A 24,061-nucleotide genomic window follows, 5' to 3' on the forward strand; every position below is an offset into this window, starting at 1 on the left:
CATATGTTGTCAGAATGTATTCTTTTTACACTCACATTTAAGACAAGGAAATTCCAGCGAGACATGCCTTTTCTCTTTTAGTGACGTCTCTGACTGACAGATGCAGGTCAGCTGTGTCATCAGGTGCAAAATGGAAGTATTCAAAATTAATTTAATTTAATTGAATATTGGGATACAATTTACGAACACAACCTGATCTTAGTAGACTTGTTTAAGTCAGCATTTCCACAGCAGGTGAACAACACTTGTCAATACAATAAGCGTTTTGTTACATATATGGTCTTATGGAACAGAAATATGGGTAAACATGGTCCATTTATACTATTTATGATAGTGGGAACTCAAATTAAAGACAAGACTTGTCATATATTGTCACTGTATTCAGGGGCGGACTGGGGGGAAAAAGTGGCCCGGGAGTTTACTGTCAGACCGGCCACTCAATACACGGCACGTTGCCCACTCAATGCATCGCACGTATCGACCAGTCAGTGGCCTACTTGGAAAAATACCCATATACTTAACATTATTTTGGATGATTACAAAGAAATTATATCGTATGTTTTTTTTTTTTACAACATTTGGATCCACCAATTTGCCTGGATGGACACATTGAATAAAATAATACTCGCTATTGTAACACTCCAAGGTAGGTATAGTTTGCTAGATGAATATGCTGAACTCAGGGCAAGTATCAGATGGTTATAAGCAGTGGCAGCTGGTGGAACAAGTTCTCTGTAGGGCTGTGCCACATCCAATCAATTTCAGCAAACATCCCAGAATGATTTAATGCAAAACAATTAAGGTATCAAACACTTTGCAGTTAAATATTTAACTTTTATTCCAACATGAAAAAAGCAGTAAATAACACTTTGACAAACACGTCAGGACATCTTATTTGTGTCACCCACACAGGGAATTCAGTATAATATAATAATATATAAATCATATAATAATATGCTGTATAATATAATAATATATATATATATCATATAATAATATTCACAATAATATAAAACCCCACCCCCCACAACCCATAGCTGCACTGAAAGATAAAATAAAAATAACTAGTATAAATCAAATAAAAAATATATTATATATAAGATAAAATAATTTATATTTCTCTCTTTCTGTCTTGGCTAATCACACGCACGCACTCACTCACGCACGCGTCACTGAATGCCATGGAAACGGACCTGACCGAGGTTACTTAAGGCCTCAGAACATTCGAATCCTCACTCTGCACTTGGACCTGAGCGTAAACAACTCTTGTACATACCGTGGAGAGCCTACTCTTTGAGTTTTTAACTTTTTGAGAAAAGCTACTTGTTGGAACTTGTTGGAGAAACTTGTTGGAGAAACTGCTAGATCGCTACTTTCGTGGACAACAGAAGCGCCTGACGATCTTTGGCTGAAGCAAGAGCACCTGCGGGAAGTGTGCTGTGAGAGATGGCTCGTCCCTGTGCGGGTCAGTCAACTTTTACATTTATTTTAGCATTTTTCTTTTGATTCACCCTCTTCAAAGCATTTAAAGCATTCTCAGTTTAGAAATCAGTGAAATGTGACCAGTTGACACTGTATTATCAGGCCTGTCGGAAACAGACACTCGTATAAACTGATTATTTGAGTGACATAATGTCTTAAATGTTGCTGGATGTCTGTGGAATGTGTTCACAATAGTGTAGATGTTTAATTAAACATAGTTATTTTGGTTTGAAGGCATCAAATCTTCCTATTTTAACATTAAAATGTATATTTCTGAAAATAGAACACTTTCATAAAATGCTAAATGAATGCTGAAGTTGGTAACCAAGGAACGGTTAAAGGCGAGCGTCTGGGTGTAGCCTACGTCATCAAACCAGGACACGATGCGTCCCTGAGTGGGTTTGACTGTTGAAACCTGAGTTATTGAACAAACATCTGATCCTTTGACGGCATCATATTACATAGACTATTTTTCTAACATTTAGCTTTGAGATGCGCTTTGCTCGTTGTTGTGGTATTTGGTTTTCGAGGGACAAGAGAGCGATCTGTTAAGTAACTGTACGGGGCTGCATGTGCGCGTGCTGCATCTCCTCCACGCGCTGTGATATGCAACTCATAAACCAGGAGAATAATGAATTATAAACTCAAGAGGTTCGTCATGTTGGATTAATGTAGACACGTTTCACTGTGCGTCGCTAGTTCAACAAATACGTTCACGCTGTTTATTGCAAGCCATTCACCGTTTCGTCCACACAAATGCAAAATACACGTCTTTGTCCAGAGCTCACGAGTACTCAACAGTCGTTAATTGACCTGCTGACTGACTGATTAGCAGCTGGAATCTGAATCCAGAGCAGAAACGTGTGAAAAGCCCGTTCATAAAAGCGCGTGGCCAGCTGCTCCTCTCACCTACTCTGTTGTTTCGGACATATAATAATAACAGTAATAAGGATAATATCTATAACGACAACAATAATATTTATTGCTTTTATCATTATTAATATAGTTGTGTTATGTGTTCAAACTAACAGAGGCAGAGCTGCACTGTGTTTGCTATAAATGTTTAAAGGTGAACCCTCTTGTGTGTTGGGGACTTTATGTGAGTTGTGTAGTACTGTACTGAGTTACTTCATGGCTCTGTCGTCTTTTCTAATTTGAACTTTGATTATTGCTTCATGTAATCCAGAAATATTTCATGTTATGAGAAATCCTGACAGTTTAAATGTTTCCCTCTCAGCTGGTGTCGACTACGTCGTGGAGCGTCCTGCACAAGACGGCCTCCCTGAAGTCATCAGGATCCTCGACGACGATGACCAAGTATGTGATCTCCCAATCCTGATTTCTTGCGTTGTGGGTGGAGTTCAGGTGGAGCCCGGCGTGGTGGGTGGAGGTCAGGTGGAGCCAGGCGTGGTGGGTGGAGGTCAGGTGGAGCCAGGCGTGGTGGGTGGAGGTCAGGTGGAGCCAGGCGTGGTGGGTGGAGGTCAGGTGGAGCCAGGCGTGGTGGGTGGAGGTCAGGTGGAGCCAGGCGTGGTGGGTGGAGGTCAGGTGCAGCCCGGCGTGGTGGGTGGAGGTCAGGTGGAGCCAGGCGTGGTGGGTGGAGGTCAGGTGCAGCCCGTGTTGGTTCGAGATCAGTTAGAATGCCTCGTGTTGGGTGTACAAAATCAGAGGGGGCTCGTCGTTGTGGGTGACGCTGAGATGCTCCGCAATGTTCGCGAGTTGCTTCAGGTGGCCTTCAGGGACGATGAGGACGAGGAGGAGGACGAGGACGGCAACGATTCCGGGTACGATGACTCCTGCGATGACCTGCCCGAAGTGGACGATGTGGAGGAAGATGATCATGAACAGGACCGTGTTCGTTTCGCTCGACGCTTTGATGTGGACCGTCCTCAAGATGCTCCGCCCCCAGTCCCCCAGAGGTCAGAAGAGTCCACCAAGAGGAGCAGGGAAGAGGACCACACGGAGCAGGCGAGTGTGAAGAGGCAGAGGACCGGTGAGGACGACCACGAGGACGCGACCCCCTCCACTTCAGGCCTCGGATCCTCCATGAAGAGGACCAGAGAAGAGGACGACAGGGAGTCGGCACCCTCCACTTCAGCCTTCGGTCCCCCCACAAAGAAGAGCCGGGCAGATGACAACAGATGGTCTCCACCCTCCACTTCAGGCCTCAGCTTCCCCCCACCCAGAAGATACTGGCAGCCGGCTGAAGACAGCGACTCGGATTGAGACCGACAGCCTTCCCTTGCGTCTGGCGGGGTTGGCGATAGGCTTCTTTCTTGATTTTCCATTTTCCGGATCGACACCGGAGAGGAGAGCAGGGGGAACACGGGTAACACACAACGGGTCAAACAGGGATCCTGACAGGTTGTTCACTTTACTCACGACTCGGATTGAGACCGACAGCATGTTTGCTGCAGGATTGTAAAACCTTTGCGTCTGGCAGGACTGATAAAGCACCAGACAGCCTTCCCTTGCGTCTGGCGGGGTTGGCGATAGGCAGCATCCTGCAGCAGAGCTTTTAAATATCTCTTATTTCTTGATTTTCCATTTGAAAAATGGTTGATGCTGGACTCAGAGTAAGTGAGCAGTGAAGAGTCTGTCACGGGAGTTCAAGATCAGGACCCAACAGCAAGACTACAGGACACAGAATCTGGTAAAACAGATTTTATTTTACCAACAAAAGTCTTCCACTCCTGTCTGTCCTGGGCGAGTCGCTGGATGGTGCCCCGTGAGTGGTTTAGGCTCTGCATCTCCTTCTCCACAGTTCTTCTCCGTGTTTCTTGGTCGGCCTCTTTTTCTTTTCCCTTCTGGTGTCCAATGTAAGGCTGTTCTTGTAATATCAGCAGGATCTTTTCTCAACACATGTCCCATCCATCCCCATCTTCTGCTCATTAGTATGGTCTCCATGCATTCTTGTTGGCATTTGTCATACAGTTCTTTATTTGAAATGCTGTTTGGCCAGAAAATGTGCAGTATTCGTCTTAAACTCTTGGTGTGGAAGGTTGATAGTCTGTTGAGGTCTTCTTGTGTCATTCTGCAGCATTCAGAACCGTACAATAGGGTGGATAAAACACTGCTCTGATACAATTTAAGTTTGGTCTTGATGGCGTACTGCTGTGACCTCCAAATGTTGGCTTGTATCAGACAGAGGTATGGTAAAAATTACTAACGTTCTGAAAAGTTTTCCAAGTCTCTTTTATCGATGGCTGTAACACAGGACGCAACATCCTGGATCTCCTAGACAACAGAGACCAGAGGACCAGATGAGAAGGACGGAGGACCACAGGACCAGATGAGAGCGGTGGTCGCCTTTCTTTCAGTGGGCTGAGTAATTAATCCCTCACTAAGACCACAGAAGTATCAGTCATAAGATTCCATCATTGAACAATGTAAATGTTGTATTGTTGAGTTAAAAGTATTCATCTCTTGTGTTTGTGTCTCACAGGGCAGGACTCCTCTGTGCTTTTTTTCTCACTCCTGGGGCAACTGAGAGTGGACGTCTTCCAAATCCATCATCCCAGGAAGACCCAGACCCACCACAGACCACTGAACCACTCTCAGCACCCCAGTGAGTCTGAGACCCAGCGAGTGACGTCCTCCCTGCCCCTCCCTCCCTGCCCCCCCCCCCCAGTAGTACAATACAAATAAATGTGACAAACTTTCAAAATGTGTCTTTGTATTTGAAACATCATATTTCTGATATAGTTCAAAAATCTGACAGTGTACAACAATTAATATACAATAAATATTGTGCAAGTGATCATTTTATATCTTCTTGATTTTCATTTGACTCAAAGGCTGTTAATACTGTTAAGGATTGATAAATATAATATTACATGTTGATATAAATAAAACAGGGAAAGCTTTAGATTACTGCCCCAATGTGCAGCATAATTCTTCCCAATTTAATTATAACTAAATCATAAATAATTTAAATCTTTACTGATTGTTAACTAGTACAGAACTGATGACACATGTAGGTGCAAGGGAACAAGCTGTGACGTTAATGAATAAGGGGGAAACAATGTGGGAACGTAATTAATTTATATTTACATTTATGAATATATATATGTATGTATATAGGTGTGTGAATGACATAAAAAAGTTATTGATAAATACATTTTATTTACAAGAACTATAAATGATTGAAAATGAGTTATTTAACATAGCAACTGGTTGAATTATTAACTCATTATTAATTTAGAAAAACGATATGATGAAAAATAACTATAAATGAATTGTTGAATATATGATTGAAAAACAGATTACAACTAAAACCTGTACAGTATATTAATATCTGTATACAGTAATCCTTCTGAGCAGGCATCCTAGGCAGGAAACAGGAAGTCCTCTGTAGCGTAGGCCGTCTCATTTCAGAGACCGCATGGTCCAGCCTTCACGGTCCTCAAAGGACGCTGGGTCCTCCGAAGGATGCAGCCCCTGAATTGAGACACAGCTACTGACTCCAATACAGTGGCTCGGATCAAATGGTTCATCATCTGTATAGAGAGTGAAATGAACCAAACTTCTACTACTCTGGAGTTCAGGAATCAAATGAAACACCGTGCAACATTTTAATTGCAACTAACTGGTGGTGAAAATCATAGCTGCTCAACATCAGTGTCCGTTATTACAAAATGGAAAGAATATGACAACAAAACAAAGCTTAAAGAGAGGGCCAAACCCCAAGGACCAGACAAGGAGGACATTCATCAGAGAGGCAATGGAGAGTCCAAAGGTGACCGTTAAAGAGCTGGAAAGGTCCACAGGGAGGACTTGAGTTTCTGTCCACGGGACCGTTTATTTATGTAACAAAATGCTTATTGTATTGATAAGTGTTGTTCACCTGCATCGGAAATGCTGACTTAAAGTCCCTCTCTTTGTTGTCCGGTTGCAGTCTTTCTCTCCATGAGGACAGCTTTTCTTACTAACCGCACACTAACAGGCGGGACGTGAAATACGTTGAATGCAATGTTGCTGTAGCCTTCAACGAAGGCCAGAGGCCGATGCGTGTCCTGGAGCAGTTGTATCTTGGTGACGTTCGCCTCCATCAGCAGGTGTGTGTACATTTTCATGTCGAGATTCTCAGGTCCTCACGTTTGTCATATCTGTTTGAAAAAAATTAAAAACAATACAAAAATGACTGCGATAGTAATGTTGGGTGCATTATTTTTGGAGGGATTTTCGTTCAAAACTAAAACACTAACCTCCAGTTTCTGTTCTGCTCTAAGAAGCGAGACACTCCGGTTTCAGCAGCATAGGTGTCGATATGGACAAAGACATGTGAGGTGTCAGAGGCATGGTGTAACAATGTGAGAAGCATGCATTCAATGACTGATATCAGTATACAGTCTTATCATAAGACTGGTGCAAAATGTTCTAGGTAGGGCCATCCTATCAATTTCAGCAAATGTCCCAGTATGATTTAATGCAAAAAAAATGAAAGTATCAAACACGCATTACTACTTTGCAGTTAAATATTTAACATGTATTCCAACACGAAAAAAATCAGTAAATAACACTTATATAATATAATATAATATAACATGTTTATTCATTGAGATGCCCCTATGGACCTTGTTATAGGAGGTAAAGATCAGGAGAAGTAAACATGAAGTGTAATTATGAATACTGATGTTAAATTAAGCTATGATGAGTTTTCACTGTTAATTTAACATCTCAATTAAATGTTGATGCCTCCATGACCAAGTTCAGCAGATGAGACTGAGGACAACTATGTAGAAGAAAAGATGTTCACTTTGCCTGATATGTAGCTTGACAGAGTTCTCCATGTGTGTCCTGTTCTCATGTTTCCTTACCTCCTCATCCCTCACTCCCTACCCTGGTGTTCTCATGTTTTCCTTACCTCCTCATCCCTCACTCCCGTAACTGTCTCCAAATTAAGACATTATTCCATTTGTAATATCTCCATTTGACCATCTTGTACTTAAGGTTACAGTGAAATTAGCTCTCATTACTAATAGGACAACCAGTAGAGAGGACAATACACTTCTGATGTGTTATTGTTGCTGTCACACCGTTGTGACTGTCACCTTTTTCTTTTATTTATTTAAACCCACAATAAGACATCCATGTAAATGATTTCTATATGAATTTGTGTATATTCTGCTGTGTAAAATTCGTCAATCTTCTAAGTTTGCATCCTTGTGTGAATATTATTCTCTTTTCATCATTTACTCAATGTGATTTGGACAATTTTGGAGAAAATAATCCTGCAGGGGAGGGTGACTGCCTTGCAAGCAAAAAAATATAAAGTATGTGCATATGTGTTACTGCAAGTTAATAAACACGTTTGTTGACATTTGTTTTGCTGCTGTTGTGTTTGTTAACTGTCCCCTGCCTTATTGCAATAGGCTCTTGTCTCTACTAGAAAGATTCATTGAGAAATCAATAAATATAAATAAATGTATATGTATATATATTTACTTAATCTCTCTCTCTCTCAATTTCGTTTCCAATACTTGTTGTATTAGAATAAGCAGAGACGGGTTGTGTAATGTTTACTTCCAAACGTTGCCGCTCAATAGTTTTGGGGAATATGATGCAGAATTTGACCAATTTGACCGACATAATACTGTTTTGCAGAGGGGGTGGTAACTGCTGTTCAACAACACAAAGAAGAATAAATGCTCCATTCATGAAACAGGACTTGTGTAGTGACAGTCCACCGACCCAGTAATGTTGCACGGTGTTTAATTTAATTCCTGAACTCCAGAGTAGAAGTTGGGGTCATTTACTTCTCCATACAGATGCTGAACGTAGTCAGTGTATGGGTTTATTTTATGTGCCCTTTAGCAGCACCTAGTGGCAATTGTGAATAGCTGCACTGAAGAGGAAGTGAGCAAATAGGTACGTTATTTTGTGTCCCCCACCAGCAACAAAGGTTCCGTTTCAAAGGTGTTTCCTAGTCGGACGTTATTATTAAAGGGGCCAAAAAACATGGCTGCCCACGAAAGTGACAATGGGGATTTTTCTTAGTTACGCAAGAGAACTAGTATTAAAAGAAAGGACTGTCATTTGAAAACATGGGTTTTATTAAACACGTGGTGTGCGCCATGTCCGGCGGCGTCGACAGCTCTGTCGCGGCGCTGTTACTAAAGAAAAGAGGTGAGGAAAAACCACACACACACACACACCTGAACTGACTTTGCTATGTTAAATGCTAAATGGTCAGCTAACCAGTTGAAACCGCACTCCCTGGAGAAATACAAAGCCAGACACGCAGCTGTTTCTCTCTCTTTCCCTTCCACGTGAAGGTTACAGTGTAACAGGAGTCTTTATGAAGAACTGGGACTCGCTGGACGAGAGCGGGGTGTGCACCACAGAGAAAGACTGCGAGGACGCCTACAGAGTGTGTCGGACCCTGGGCATCCCCTTCCACCAGGTGTCCTATGTCAAAGAGTACTGGCATGAAGTCTTCAGGTATTTGCTGCAGCCGAGCGTGCACGAATCACAAACGCGTTTTAATTGTGCAACTCTTTAATGTGAACGTGTCATCTGTCTGTTGCCACTTTCAGTAAACTATTGAAGGAATATGAGAGGGGGAGGACGCCTAACCCAGATATACTCTGCAACAAGCACATCAAATTCAACCATTTCCACAAGTATGCTCTCAACACTCTGGGTATGTGATGGTAATGTGTTCCCACACCGATGTAAACTCATTCCAAACAGCTGTTTAATATCTGGTAAACAGCGGGTGGTGGTGAGAGATCAGAGGATTGAATTGGACTGATTTCAATGTCGGACACGCAACACGTGTGGCGTTTCATTCGCGTTGTGCTGTTGTCGACTCAGGGGCGGATGCCATGGCCACAGGCCACTACGCCAGGACGTCGCAGGAAGACGAAGAGGTGTTCCAGCAGACGCACACGGCACCGCCGTCCACTCTATTCAGAGACCGATTCGAGACTAGAAATCGTAAGAGTTTATGACAGGGAGTGCCATTTCACCACGGCACCAGCTTTAAGGTCTCTTTAAACTCTCTGTCTCTCTCTTCCCAGCGGTGAGGTTGTACAAAGGAGCAGATCTCCTCAAAGATCAAACCTTCTTCCTCAGTCAGGTCTCCCAGGATGCCTTGCGACAAACCACCTTCCCGCTGGCCGGACTCACCAAAGACTTTGTCAAAAAGATTGCTGCCGAGGCCGGGTTTCACCATGTGCTGAAGAAGAAAGAGGTAGCCACACATGGGAATAAAATAAAGGAAGATGCATCAATTGGGATCTATGGATTCTCATTGTATACCAACAGTCAACTTTATCTTCTCTAGAGTATGGGCATCTGCTTCATCGGAGAGAGAAACTTTGAAAACTTTATTTTGGAGGTAACTAAACCCTCCAAGTAGTTGTTCAACATGACACATTTATTTTTCCTCATCTATCATGTATTGACAGATGCATGTAAAATAATACTGTTTTTTTTTCTTTCTCTTCCTGTTTCCAGTATCTGGAACCCAAACCGGGGAACTTTGTCTCCATTGAGGACGGGGCTGTCATGGGAACACACAAAGGCATGCCCATTGTTGTTTGAGGTTCTCAAATTGTGAACCTCTCTGACCCAATGAAGAACTGCTGTGTCACTATTGCATCATTATACAGTCCGAATGTAATGGCTCTTGCATTTATCATATCTTAGTCCAATTAACACTTAAATCGCTGTTTTCCGCTTCACGATCCTCGTGGATGTTCTTTTAAATTTGTGTTCCAAACTACTGACACTTCAAACATCTCATGATGTACTTCCTGCTCCTTCTCTTGTCCTTCAGGCTGGTTCACTTTGACGCTGGGCCAGAGGGCGAGAATCGGAGGGCAGAGGGACCCCTGGTTTGTGGTGGACAAAGACACCGATACCGGAGATGTGTTTGTGGTGAGAAAGTTTGTCGAGGTTGTTAAAAGGGTGAAAATGCTCCGCTAACATTTAGGATTTACTTTTAGTGTGCTCACTTTTTTTAAAGGTGGAGTCGAGCGTGCAACACTGTTTGACCAACTTTTGCGGCTCCTTTTTATTCCCTTAAATGTGTCGCCGATCAGGCTCCGACTACCAATCACCCGGCTCTTTTCCGTGACACGGTGCGGACAGACCGCTTCCACTGGGTCACGTTTGACCCGCCTCCTGAACTAGTCAAGACCCAGATGATGGAGTGTCATTTCCGCTTCATCCACCAGATGCCTCTCAGTGAGTTTTGTGTCCCGTACGTTGATGAAAGAGTGTTGACTGATCAAATAAAACTCCTTTTTTTTTTTTTTTTTTTTTTGCGCTTTCCAGCTCCCTGCACAGTGACGCTGAACATGAACGGCTCTGTGTGGATCACACTCTCCCAGCCGGTCAGAGCTCTGACACCTGGACAGGTAACACACCTGTGCTACAGCATACAGTGTGATTGCTTGGGCCTGCCAGCAATAACGGCAAAAAGCTTTCTCTTGTTGTCGGAGTGTGTGTGCACGCTTTCTCAGCCCTTCTTAACGTTCGTTCCTCCCGCAGTTTGCCGTGCTGTACAAAGGAGACGAGTGTCTGGGTAGTGGGAAGATCGTGCAGCTGGGGCCCAGTGAACACACACTCCAGCGGGGCAGGGAACGGATGGCAGCAGACGCTCGGCACACGGACCAGCCGAGCCCCGAAGCAGCCAGCTGAGACGACCGGGGATGGGCACGCGCTCTGCCCGGTACATTAGGTCGAGCACACTGTTCACGAGGGATCAACTGTGACGGGGAGGCCGTTTTAGAGACCCAAGAGGGGGGATTGTTCTTTAAGTACTTTGATGTATTGATAGGACCGGCACAAGACGCTTTCTGAGGTTATCTGCTGGCTGCTCAGGTAAACTATCTGCTTCCAAGCCTGTGTGTGCTTTGGAGTGGAGACGAGATGCAATAATTTAAATAAATAAATAAAAAGAAAATCAAGCTTTTCCGTCAGTTCACTCGAATATCGGATGTGGTGCTTTGCCTTTATTTATGCTCGGCAACTTCTCCATAGTACATTCATGATGCCATTAGATCTGTTTGCTGTGCATTGCAGAGACCTGCAGCCTGGCATTATGGTAATTAAGGCAAAAAGGACTGGATATTCATGTACTTGATACTTTATCTGGTATTTAAGAAGTGCTTGATGTATTTTCAATCGCTGCACTTGTGTCTATCCTTTGGAAAATAAGTTGTCATAACAGAAGCTAAAGTCAAGCTCTCTTTTTTTTTTTTTTTTTTTTTTTAAGTAGTTTGCGCATAAATGTTCCAAAAGATAGAAAAACAATCCACGCGCCGAAACTTTTTATACGGTGAGTTTTTGTCTCCACACAGTCGAGGTTCTGACCTGTGCTCTGGATGAAAAGCTGTCTTTGTTGATGACGCTGGCAGTCTGAGCCCTTTAGTGTTTCTTCTTTATCGTAACAGTCGGAAACCTGCACATTGGCCATTTCAAGGGCCTTTTCTCTTCAAATGGCATATTGTTGTAAGTTCTTCCTAAACTACGAACTGTAAATACTTGAACATTTACCAGTCACTGAATAAACCTCATAAGTGATGTTATGTATGTATGGATACACACGCAAGTTGTGCACTGGTTGTCCTGCCGCTATTGATCCACAAGGGGGCGCTGTTATACAAGATCAAGCTGCAGGGTGAACCTGTTGTTCTCGAGTCAGCATTGTTTTGCACGATCAGCATACTGTATATTCCCATGAATCCTCACGACACTTATGTAAGAGCCTACTGATACAAATGTGACATCATGTTGTCTTTTTCCATAAATTATAAAAAAAATGTTTTGGAAAGTTTGTCATCTTAATTAAAGCTGGTTTGGGGGGGGGCATAAAGGCTCAAACCAAAAACAGTAAGAGAATAAGAAAAGGTTCTGCTGGTATATCATCATGCAACACATTCAAGTGAAAATACAAGTTCCAAATCATGAAAATAGAGAAGAAAACACACATTACATGGTTATCTAATGTATTTCACGAGTAGACAAAGAGTCGTTCTTATTTTCTGAGAGATAAACTTTGCGAAGAACAGTTGCTGTGTGATGACCATTCAACAGTCTCACCATGAAAAACACGGTATGTTATTTAAAATAGGTAATACAATAACTTATCAAGCTGTAATATTTTTTGCTGATACAAGTTGAACTGTTTTTTACTCCATGAACACGTGAGTAGCAGCTTATTGGAGTTGTGTGACATGTCAACATCACTTTCTAAATGTTGGACATTGAAGTCTTCGTTCATCTGTTTTGTGTTGTGCACCCTCAATGCGTACTTACATCCAGCATGCACACAGTACACCCTCTAAACACGCATGAGGCATTTCACCCAGGTCTCACCCTATTGTAATAACAATGCACTTGCGCGCATTGGTCACCCGGTCAGGTCCACTTCCTAAATCTCCATGAGAAAAAAAAAAGAAGCTGCCCCCACCTCCCCATGAAAGCGTCCCTGAGGGGGGAACGCAGCAGGTTTATGGTAATAAGGCTCCGAGGAGAAGAGAAGGAGGAGGAGGCGGAGGAGAGCCACGGAGCCATTTTGTACTCATTTTAAACTCAGTGTGGGTTAACGCAGCTGCTGCGCGCCGTGGACGCGCCGATGCTATGGATACGGAGCGACTTTTTCCACGTTAAAACTTCACGATGAGGGGTAAAAGCAAAACGCGGTGTTGGGAGAGGGAGAGTTAAGGCTTTTGCGGAGGAGTTTGTGTGAAGTTGAATGGGATTTTGGCAGGTTCACAAGCATGGAGCTACCGATGTGTTGGATTTGGGTTTGTGTCCTGCTCAACGTGCCGCTCGCGGGATGTTTGGAGATACACCTTTCGGAGACTTTACAGCCCGGGACCCTTTTGGCAAACCTGTCGCTCGGCCCCGGATGGACTTTTAAACTTGACAGGACTTTATCCCCAAAATTCATTCAGAGCTTTTTCCAAGTGGAGAGACACGACGGGGTCGTCCGTCTGTCCCACAAAGTTCAGTGCGCGCACACGGCGAGGAACCCGGCGCCTGTTTATTTCAGAACAGGTTCCTTGACGTCTGGGGACGTCATCCTGACACAGTTTAATGTGTTCGTCCACGGCCAGGACTGTTTTATTAAATACAAGAGAAAGAAATCGTCAGGTAAGCCAGACATTCACATTAAACACCTCACGAAACTGGAGGCGACTTCCTGCTTACCGGCAGGTAAACTGCTGCTGAACGTAACAGAACTTTTGCCCACCTTTACGCGCAACGTCGCATTTTTGGACAGCATGTGTGTCGGCAAAGACTTGAGTGCAGTGTTCAGGCGTGGGGATCTGTTCCTGGCCAGTGACTTATGTGTTGAGCACCGAGCGCAGCCCGAGGCGAGTTTGCACTGCGCGCTGCACAGCTCTGCGGGCGGCAGGCTCTCCGTGCGGCTGAGTTTGACGCTTCTAAAAGAGCATACGCAACACGGGTCCGTCGCAGAGAGCATGCTGAGAAAGTCTGGCAGATTGATCCGCAGGGGGAAGCGACAGGTAAACGCGTCTCCCCAGTTCCAGCTCCCCAACTATCAGGTGTCCGTGCCCGAGAATGAGCCGCCCCGTACGCGTGTTATCACCCTGAAAGCCACTGACCCGGATGATGGAGAGGCAGGGAGGCTGGAGTACAGCATGGAGGCCTTTTTTGACAGCCGGTCCAACGACTTTTTCGACATAGACTCTCAGACAGGGAGCATAACAACCGTCCAGTCACTAGACAGAGAAGTCAAAAACACCCATGTTTTCAAAGTCACTGTAATTGACAATGGCTCCCCCAAGAGATCTGCCACTTCTTACCTCACCGTCACCGTGAGTGACACTAACGACCATAGCCCGGTGTTTGAGCAAACTGAATACAGCGTTAGCATCCGGGAGAATGTCGAAACAGGGTTTGAAGTGATGACAGTCCGAGCCACTGATGGGGACGCTCCCTCCAACGCCAACATGATTTATAAAATCGTCAACGCCGACGGAGTTAACTCTGTGTTTGAAATCGACCCCCGGAACGGCCTGGTGAGGATCAGAGAGCGGCCTGACAGGGAGATCCGGGCCAAGTACCAGCTGATTGTTGAGGCCAACGACCAGGGAAAAGACCCGGGCCCCCGCAGTGCCACCGCCACTGTCAAGATCTCTGTGGAGGATGAGAATGACAACTACCCACAGTTCACTGAAAAGAGGTATGTCGTACAGATCCCCGAGAATGTGGCGGTCAACACCAAAGTCATCCAGGTAGAAGCTACGGACAAAGACGAGAGGAACAACGGCAAAGTTCATTACAGCATCATCAGTGGCAACGTTAAAGGACAGTTCTACATTCACTCCCCCACTGGTGTGATCGATATCATCAATCCTCTGGACTATGAGATGATTCGAGAATATAATTTGCGGATTAAGGCTCAGGACGGTGGCAGGCCTCCTCTGATAAACGGCACAGGGATGGTGGTGGTGCAAGTGGTGGACGTGAACGACAATGCCCCCATGTTTGTCAGCACACCTTTCCAGGCTACCGTGTTGGAGAATGTGGCCATTGGCTACTCTGTAATCCACATTCAAGCAATTGATGGTGACTCTGGAGAAAACGCCCGTTTGGTGTACCGGTTAACTGACACCACGCCGGGTTTTCCGTTCACGATCAACAACAGCACAGGCTGGATCACAGTGAGTGAAGAGCTCGACAGGGAGACCACGGACTTCTACACCTTTGGCGTGGAGGCGAGAGATAATGGGATACCTGTGATGTCCTCCTCAGCCAGCATCAGCATCACGGTGCTCGATGTGAATGACAACGTGCCCACTTTTACAGAGAAGGTCTACGCGCTGAAGATCAACGAGGACGCTGTCGTGGGTACCAGCGTACTGACAATGACGGCCGTAGACAGGGACATCAACAGCGTGGTGACCTATCAGATCTCCAGTGGCAACACCAGGAACCGCTTTGCCATCACTAGCCAGAGCGGCGGCGGTCTCATCACGTTAGCCCTCCCCTTGGACTACAAGCAGGAACGCCAGTATGTCCTGACAGTCACCGCCAGTGATGGAACCCGCTACGACACTGCTCAGGTGTTCATCAACGTGACGGACGCCAACACGCACCGGCCCGTCTTCCAAAATGCCAACTACCAGGTGATGCTCTCCGAAGAGAAACCAGTCGGCAGCACTGTGGTGGTGATCAGTGCGACGGACGAGGACACGGGGGAAAATGCTCGCGTCACGTACATGATGGAGGACAATGTTCCTCAGTTTAAAATTGACCCAGATACAGGTGCCATCACGACACAAATGGAGATTGATTATGAAGACCAGGCCTCCTACACATTAGCCATCATTGCCAAAGACAATGGCATCCCTCAGAAATCTGATACCGCCTATGTGGAGATTAGCATCCTCGATGCCAATGATAATACTCCTCAGTTTCTAAGGGACAGGTACCAGGGGACCGTATTGGAAGACGCACCTGTCTATACCAGCGTTCTCCAGATCTCCGCTTCAGATAGAGACTCTGGCCCGAATGGCAGGGTGAGCTATACGTTTCAGGGTGGCGATGACGGAGAGGGGGATTTCTACATCGAGCCTTACTCTGGTACCATCAGAACTGCTCGCAAACTGGACCGGGAGAATGTTCCTGTTTACAATCTGAAGGCCTACGCTGTGGATAAGGGGGTTCCGCCTCTGAAGGCTGCTGTTCCCATTCACGTGGTTGTCCAAGACATAAATGACAACGCTCCAGTGTTTGAGAAGGACGAGCTGTTCATCGACGTGGAGGAGAACAGCCCGGTGGGGTCCGTCGTGGCCCGGGTCATTGCCACCGACCCCGACGAGGGCACCAATGCTCAGATCATGTACCAGATTGTAGAAGGGAATTTTCCAGAAGTTTTCAATCTGAACATTTTTAACGGCGACCTCACTGCACTCACAGACCTGGATTATGAGACTAAAACAGAGTATGTCATTGTGGTCCAGGCCACCTCGGCTCCGCTCGTGAGTCGGGCCACTGTGCACATCCGCCTCGTAGATATGAATGACAACATGCCGGTGCTGCAGAACTTTGAGATTATCTTCAACAACTACATCACCAACAAGTCCAACAGCTTCCCATCAGGAATAATAGGAAAGGTACCAGCTCATGACCCGGATGTGTCGGATAAGCTGCGGTACAAGTTTGAGTCTGGAAATGAGCTCAATCTGCTGCTGTTGAACGAGGACACTGGGGATCTGAGGTTGAGCAGGGACCTGGACAATGACAGGACCCTGGAAGCACCCATGACCATCTCCGTGTCAGGTAAGAAAGACATCTGAACATGTCTTCTTCCTTTTACTCTATTTGCAAGCGTTTTCTTTCTCTTTCCATGTCTGTTACATGTGTAACAAGGTGCTAAAATGTGTGTTAAATGTGCCGAGTCGATATAGAATCTGCTGTTGAATAGAGACCGAGGGCAGGTTTCGGCTGTGGTGTGTTGACTGTATGTTCAGTGAGTGGTTGCTGCAGGCTCTATGCAGGATCCGGTTGTGCTGCTTTTTTGCCATTTGGGTGATAAATGTTCTGTGTGCAAGTGGTTGGTTGAGGTAATAAAAAGGTGCTATTTAGCAGGTCACCCTGATAGCTGAACCTACTTTGTTGTTGCAGATATGTGGGCAGGCATATGCACACGCATGACTTCCCTCCCATAGAGCAAATAGGCCGCATTCTTTGAAGTGTCTGAAGGCCTGGTGTAGGTGCGCTGCAGGGAGATTCATGTACATCTTGTGGCAAGATGTCTCCCAGGATTTCCCCAGAATAACTTACCACGATGGGCGTAGTATCTCACACAAACGGCGATTTTGAACGAAATGGACGTTTTTGATGCAGTTTTGTTGTGGTGTAACTTTCTGTAACGTGAGTTTAGACCTCAATGATAGTTGTGCGTTCATGTTACAAGGACATGCAGGGGGAAAATTGCCTTAACTTGCTTCTTTTCCCCCCACGACAGAAGCAGACTTTGTTCTTTCAAGTTAAAGATTAGACAAATGCAAACACGGAACATTTACACCTAAACTGGCAGGGTAACTGCGACAGTGAAGCGCACACACACACACACACACACACACACTGCAAGAAACCGCAGTGACATTAATCAAGCAGTTGAACAGGCAGGATAACTGCCCCTACAGAATAACTACCCTGTCACCTATTGACAACTGGTTGCTCAACCTTCTTTCTTTCTTATTCTTTTCTCGTTCTCCATCTCTCTCAGTCAGTTGATCTCTTAAAGCACATGAAGCCCTGAAATGGGCAAACGGCCCAACACAGCCTCAGCTCACCCTCTCTGTATCATTCTGTCATCTCTTTAAACTAAGGCCTGCCAGCCTATCGCACACACTGACTCTAGGACTATAAATGAGCTAAAAGAAATGGACCAGGATGCACTGGGGCAAGCCCACATTCACAGCATATAACCGAATCATGTTTGTGGTTATTTTAACTGTACGCTCGCAATCATTTTGACGGCTAGAAATAATTCTCAGAATGTTTTGCAAGCGAGAAAGGTTTTTTTTTTTTTGTCAACTTCAATATTTTTCTTTGATCATTTCATTTCAGGGGCATTTCAGCCTTTGAAAGCAGTAAAGTAGTTCTTGAGCTGGACTTAAACCTGCATTGTTATACACTGTGGTTCATCGGGCAGTGGAAGGCTTCCCCCCCAGTCGCCCCCCCCCCCTTCTTCCTCTACAGTGTTTTTCTTAAAGGACTTGTGCCCTGTCCTTTATCTGGGACAAAAGACGGACTGTCCTTTTCCAAGTGCTTTATGGTCGTTATAGACAACCTGTGGAGCGTCCGAGGAGGCAGCGACTGACCACAAGCCGTCCTCATTCACTTACACCGCATTCATGTTTGTCGAAAACAGCTGACAGCTCTTACAGTATCCCTGACAACAGTGAACTCATAATGGTCCCAAAGGGGATTGGACCCCTTCATTACTTGCAACCATATGCGCACACACACACGCAAATATAAGTAAGCACGTGTTCGCGTACAATTAAACAAATTGTCCCCCTCCCCCCTTTTTGGTGGCTCACACTGATGTCAAGTGTTAGGTAACCATTACTGCTGGTGTCTTGACCTTTCAACCCCGGGCTCTTGGGAGAGGAAGGCCTCAGGGGATTGGTGAGCGAATAGCACTTTAACAAGAGAGACGAGTCTCTGATTGTGCCTCTGGCTCAAATGGTCTCCCATATTCTCTTTTGGCATATTTAGTTTTATTGCGCGGTTGTTGTCTTTTCTCATTCCCCGGCCCCATGTAGGGGCCCGAGTCGAACCGGGTCCAAATAATGCTCCGACTAAGCGGTAGAGTCTGGCTTTACGTCCACAGATCTCGATCCTGAACCTCCAATATGTTTTATTTCTGAGTGCATCAGAGTTATCAGCTCATTATGTCTGCTCACATCAGCATTGATGTCCTCTGTCCATGATTGACGAGAGTGATCGGAGTGCATTAGCTCCGTCTTGCCTACGTACTTAACTCTGATTATTATTCCTGATCAATGAAACAAAAGGCATCTAGACTGCGGAGGACATTATTCTCCTCACATCCTGCTAATCGAGGCTGTCCCTTGAACCTGTCAAAGAAGTGCACAGGTGCTTTTATTGTGGTGAACAGAAGGCCAGAGAATGTTTCTGAAACACAAGAAGGCCCTGATAACTGGCTTTACACACTCTGCTAGCCACAACACTATCTGTCCTCGGTCCCTCTCCCCCTGCATGTGTGTGTGTGTGTGTGTGTGTGGGACGGTAGCTCTGTGACTCGATAGCTAAGGGCTATGTGTTCTCTTTGTAAGAGCTCTTATCTTGGCTTGTCACATTTCTCTTAAAACCTTTCTCTCTGTTTTTTTAATAGCTGAGTATCTGTCAATATCAAACTGCCACAAATAACGGAGTTGTACAGTATTTCCACGTGGTGCTGCTTTAGCCTTGCTTTCTCTTCTGTATCTTTAACTCGACGTCACTGAGCCCTATCCAGTCAGTGACAGGTCTGTGATTTCTTACAATTAGCCCGCAGTGGTACACCCTTGAATCACCATTTCTCCAATTTGTTGTTGTGGTTGCCACGCAATTAGACTCTCAGACCAGCTGGTTGATTTCCAGAACTGACAGTCAGACCCATTATCTAAAGCCAAGATTCACCAGCACTTGGCTGCCTTCTGTTGTTATTAATATGCCTCTGCTGTCAGCTGTCTAGATAATTAGTTAGATAATTAGATTTTGCTTATTCGTCCATGTAACCACCACATTCTTTGATCAGCTCCAACCAAACTTGCCGCTTCCTGATGTGCAATAAGCATCGTCGAATGTGCACTGGAGGTTTTTCTTTTCTTTCTTTCCAGGAAACGTTCTACCTGATAGGTGGGGTTCACAACAGCCAAAGTTAAAGCTTGCACCGACTGGCTATAGGTGGAGTCGTGTTGTATCATTCAGTGAGACAGCATAGCAGATCCACGCTTAAACGATTAGGCGTGATTGATGCTATAGCGTCTTCTTCCACCTCTGCTCTGATCTTTTTCCTTAACCTCAGTGAGCGGGATGGCATGCCGCTACACACACACACACACACACACACATACACACACACACACACACACACACACACACACACACACACACACACACACACACACTCCTGGCTGTCCTCCCCCTCTTTTCCCCCATGGGGATTTTTTTCACAGAGCTTCCATGCCTTTGGTTTGGAAGCTCTTAATCCCGTTGGAGGAGTTGCACCGCTCAGCTTTTTAACATTTCTGTTCTCATCCGCCTGCCCCCCTCCAACACACACTTTCTCTGCTTCCTCTCTCAATACACATAATTAGATTCCTACTGTGACACAAAAGCTTCAGCTTTAGCTTTTGTGCCTATTTTATGCGTGTACTCACTGACCTTCCACTTCAAAACATTCCTGTGAAAAGCACTTTATTCATAAGGAAAGACAAGTGTAGTTGTCCCTTCGTTAGGAGGCCCAGTTGCTCTTGTGCAATAACCTGTGGAGTATTGGGTGTGATGCATTGCCCTCTGTATGCTTTTCATTCATTCTCTCTTGCCACATCATCATCATCACCTGATCCAGCAAGTTCCTCTGTTCATGGGACAAACCTCCTGTCAGACTTTCTGTTCCCGTTTTTTTTACCGTCTCGTGTTGGATGTTCCGACTCCTCGCTTGAGCGCGGGCGTAGCGGTGATGACACGCGTGACCTCTCACCTGTGAGATCAAAGTGGGACATGGGGTCTTACACACACACACACGCTCAGCGGTGAGAAATGACCCTGAACTCTTTCTACACATGACTTATGACCTCCCAACCTTGATGGATGGGGGGGTGGGAGTTGAAGCACGGAAGGCACGTGTGGAAGAGAGATCTTGTCTATGTGGCTCTGAGATGTCAGTATTCCTTTGTTGCTAAAGTCAAAATCAACAGAGGTGAAGTTGAATAACCACAATAACGTGCACGTGTGTGTGTGTGTGTGTGTGTGTGTGGCGAAGTCGTTTCAAACTGCAGTTTGAAACGTCCTGTGTGCTTCAGTCCTGTCTGCAGCAGCGCATGTGTTTTTCCTGCAGTATGTGTGTGAGATATGCTTGGCACCCTCAGTAACTGATATTGGGAGATCCCATTCATTCCTAAGATATCGCACACTGCTGGCTTTAAGCTGCGCCCCTCTCCACATTCCCCTCTGTGTCCTCCCTCTTGCTCCTATCTCACTGCTCTTTCCTCTCACCCTCTGACTCATTGTCCCCCCCCCCCCATGTCTTCTCAGTCTTCCTTTGTCTCCCTGCGCTTTTCCAAAGAATGCATCCCGTTGCTTTACCGTGTGCCTGGAGAGTGTTGCCGTCCCGCCGCGTGGTTGTCGGAGCTAAATCTGTCCCCAGTGGTTACAGAAAGTTATTCGATTACTGTCCGTCTCGCCTTCTCTGTCCGTCCACATGCCTGTCTGCCTCTGTGACCGTATATCTCTTTGCCTGCATTTTGCACACCAGAGGACGGCGCAGAGAACACGTGCAGGTGTAATAACTCGTCTCCATGTCTCTGTTTGTGTGTTAAATGAGCGGGAAAGGAATCGCACTCGTGCTTAATCTCGTAGCATCCACCGCGGGCTTTAATGTTTGGGTCTGTGCGAGCATGTGTGCCTCCGGGCCGGAGTTTGAAGTGTAAATACCAGTGGGATCAGGACCGGTCACTGTTTGACTCCACTGATGTCTGAACACCCAATTACAGGCTAGAGAGAGAGAGGGGGGGGGGGGGTGTTTAAGGCTGCAAGGGTGTCTGCCGATGCCGTCACTAAAGATACTAGATACTAGAAAGATGCTAGAAGAAGTTCGGTTTCATTCTTTTAAGTTCTTTGTATCCGGCGACAGACGTTAGTTTTGACACTCCTGTCACTGTTTGGCATTGTCTGCATCGCCCTAATCTGTCCACCGTAGGCTACTGCAGCCATCTTTCCTTCCACACTCTTAATCCATGTGCCGCTTTTTTTTATTATCAAGATCGGTGTTTTGCTTCCAGCAGGAAGTCTCTCTGATCACCGTGCTTGTTTCCCCGTCAGAAACGGAGGTGACTTCCCAGCATGCAAAGTGTGTGTGCTGCAGGGGTTGTTTGTTTGCAAACACACATGTTTTGTGTCCGGGTTGAGCGAGGTGGAAGTGGTGGTATTCAGAGGGAGGTTGTACCTCTTGTTTTTCCCCTTGTGATGTGTGATTATATGTGATTTTCTTTTCTTTTTTTTTGCGTTAAATTTGAGTGTATAAATGAGTTTTTAATATATGTGAGTTTGTGCTATTTAGTGATAAAGGCCTCCATCTGGTTTACCACACAGATGCCACACACCCTCCTTTCCCCTCTCTGTCACACACACACACACACACACACAGGCAGGGTTATCTCTCGTTTACATGCTGCAGGACAGTGATTCCACCACTCAAACTCCAACAGGTTTTGGGTGGTGGAGGGGTCGTACGTGATTGTAACTCGACACACCTCTCTCAGTCCCTTTCCCTTTTCATTCTCTCCTCAATCAGACGACACAGTACTCCCCTTTGTCCCCGCTCGCCGAGGAGGCCGGGAGAGCATCGCGGCTCGCCGGCGGCTCACGAGTGTGACATTACATGCGTCACGATGCACGGTGACCAGCTGCAGGAATGTTAAGTGGTGGAGAGGTTGGGGCTGAGGGTGTACACAGTGCTATCTAGCCAGAGTGAATGACAGGTGTGACAGGGAATGAGAAGGAGGCAAAAGAAGAGGAGACAGAGGAGATGATAGGGGGACGGTTGGAACCTCCCTCCACTGGTGTCCTGTTGTTCACACAATTGTGGCTCATGTCTGATTTTGTGGGATATGTTTTAGGAATTCTGTAGGAACCCGCATGATGAGCTGACAGTGAAGTCCAAAGATGAGTTTTTGGGAGTACAAATAACAAAAGACTTCTCTATCTTTCAGTTTTCCCTTCAGCTGCATAATTGACTTTTCAACTGTTAGAAACCAAACTTCAGCCCGAGGTGTCCAGGCTGTTCTTCATTCTAGACCGAAGACCAGAGGAAGCCAAGTGTTCATCATCAGGGTCTCAACAATGACGGACAACCGGCCCGAGGAGGAGCTGAGGCCTGTTAACTCGGAGCAGCCTTGTATAACTATTCTTTAAAAAAAACACGCAGATTAGGAACATCAAAGACTTAAGAGCACCATTTAATCCGTGCCAGAAAGCAATCAGCAGCTGTTTTTCAGAGAGGATTGTACTCTGTGCGCTGAAATACTTTGGGTGCCATTACTTCGAAAGCAAATCTTGTATCTTAAATGTCTCACGAAGGATCTGAAAAGTTAAAGGAGTTCGACAACTTGTTTTAACACTATAGTTCTTGTGCGGATTGTAAAACATTAATCGGTGAGCTTTGGAGGTTACAGATTCATGCTAGGCGTTCCCCCCCGTTTCCAGTCTTTATGCTAAGCTAAGCTAACTGTCTGCTGGCTGTACTTTCATATTTGGCATACCAATGTAAGAGTGGTGTCAATCTTCTCATCTCCGCAAGAAATCCAATAAAAGTACGTCCCAAAAATGCATCAGTTATTAAATTGAATTATTAGTCTTTTCTATTGCTATCTCATGTATTATTGGCTGTTTAATCTATATTTGAGAGAAGTCAGGACATTTCAACTTCCCGCCTATTACAACCCTACTTTGCTGGTTTGGAGTGTACCCTGCAACCTCTGCTCTAATCCTTCCCTATGTCGTTACTTCTGCCACGACCTGTAACTTCATATCTCATCCATTACTAAGGACCAACCCCTGCTCCCCGTGTGTTAGTCCCACGTGTAATGCATTGGGCTACGATCCTCACAGCTATTAAGACTTTGCATTTGGCACTGACAATGCAGTTGTCAGTGCCAAGTCAAACGGCTTAAATGGATTGAGTTCACTGGCACAAACGGACCCATAATTGTTGAACGTTGAAGTTCTGTTGCTGAATCCAGACCTAAACAAAAAAGGTGCCCTTCAGGAGGAATTGTTATATTTACGAAAATAACCTTTGATACAAGAAATTACACTTCATGGTTGTGAAAAATAGGTTGAAGTAGACCAG

The 24,061-nt window shown here is 45.4% G+C and overlaps 2 protein-coding genes across 7 annotated transcripts in view; both read left to right on the forward strand.

The window, feature by feature from the left end:
* The first annotated feature begins 8,441 nt into the window (after positions 1-8,441).
* On the forward strand, positions 8,442-11,722 carry trmu (tRNA 5-methylaminomethyl-2-thiouridylate methyltransferase). Its single transcript, XM_079294310.1, has 11 exons — positions 8,442-8,607; positions 8,757-8,922; positions 9,018-9,124; positions 9,298-9,420; positions 9,504-9,676; positions 9,770-9,823; positions 9,943-10,009; positions 10,265-10,365; positions 10,530-10,674; positions 10,765-10,847; positions 10,981-11,722. The coding sequence occupies exons 1-11, from the start codon at positions 8,526-8,528 to the stop codon at positions 11,128-11,130; spliced, it is 1,251 nt and encodes a 416-aa protein (XP_079150436.1). The 5' UTR covers positions 8,442-8,525; the 3' UTR covers positions 11,131-11,722.
* Positions 11,723-13,202: 1,480 nt separating this feature from the next.
* celsr1a (cadherin EGF LAG seven-pass G-type receptor 1a) overlaps positions 13,203-24,061 on the forward strand; it is a gene marked incomplete at its 5' end in the record, with an annotated part of 74,935 nt that continues 64,076 nt past the window's right edge. For 5 of the 6 annotated variants that reach the window (XM_079294557.1, XM_079294559.1, XM_079294558.1 and 2 more), the window contains one exon: positions 13,215-16,749. In XM_079294557.1, the coding sequence (XP_079150683.1) occupies positions 13,215-16,749 (3,535 nt within the window). Of the gene's footprint in view, positions 16,750-24,061 lie in introns of all 6 variants that reach the window. The other variant, XM_079294562.1, reaches the window with a different exon arrangement.

Source organism: Melanostigma gelatinosum (assembly GCF_949748355.1).
Source record: "Melanostigma gelatinosum genome assembly, chromosome: 22".
In the NCBI taxonomy this organism is placed as follows: Eukaryota; Metazoa; Chordata; class Actinopteri; order Perciformes; family Zoarcidae; genus Melanostigma; species Melanostigma gelatinosum.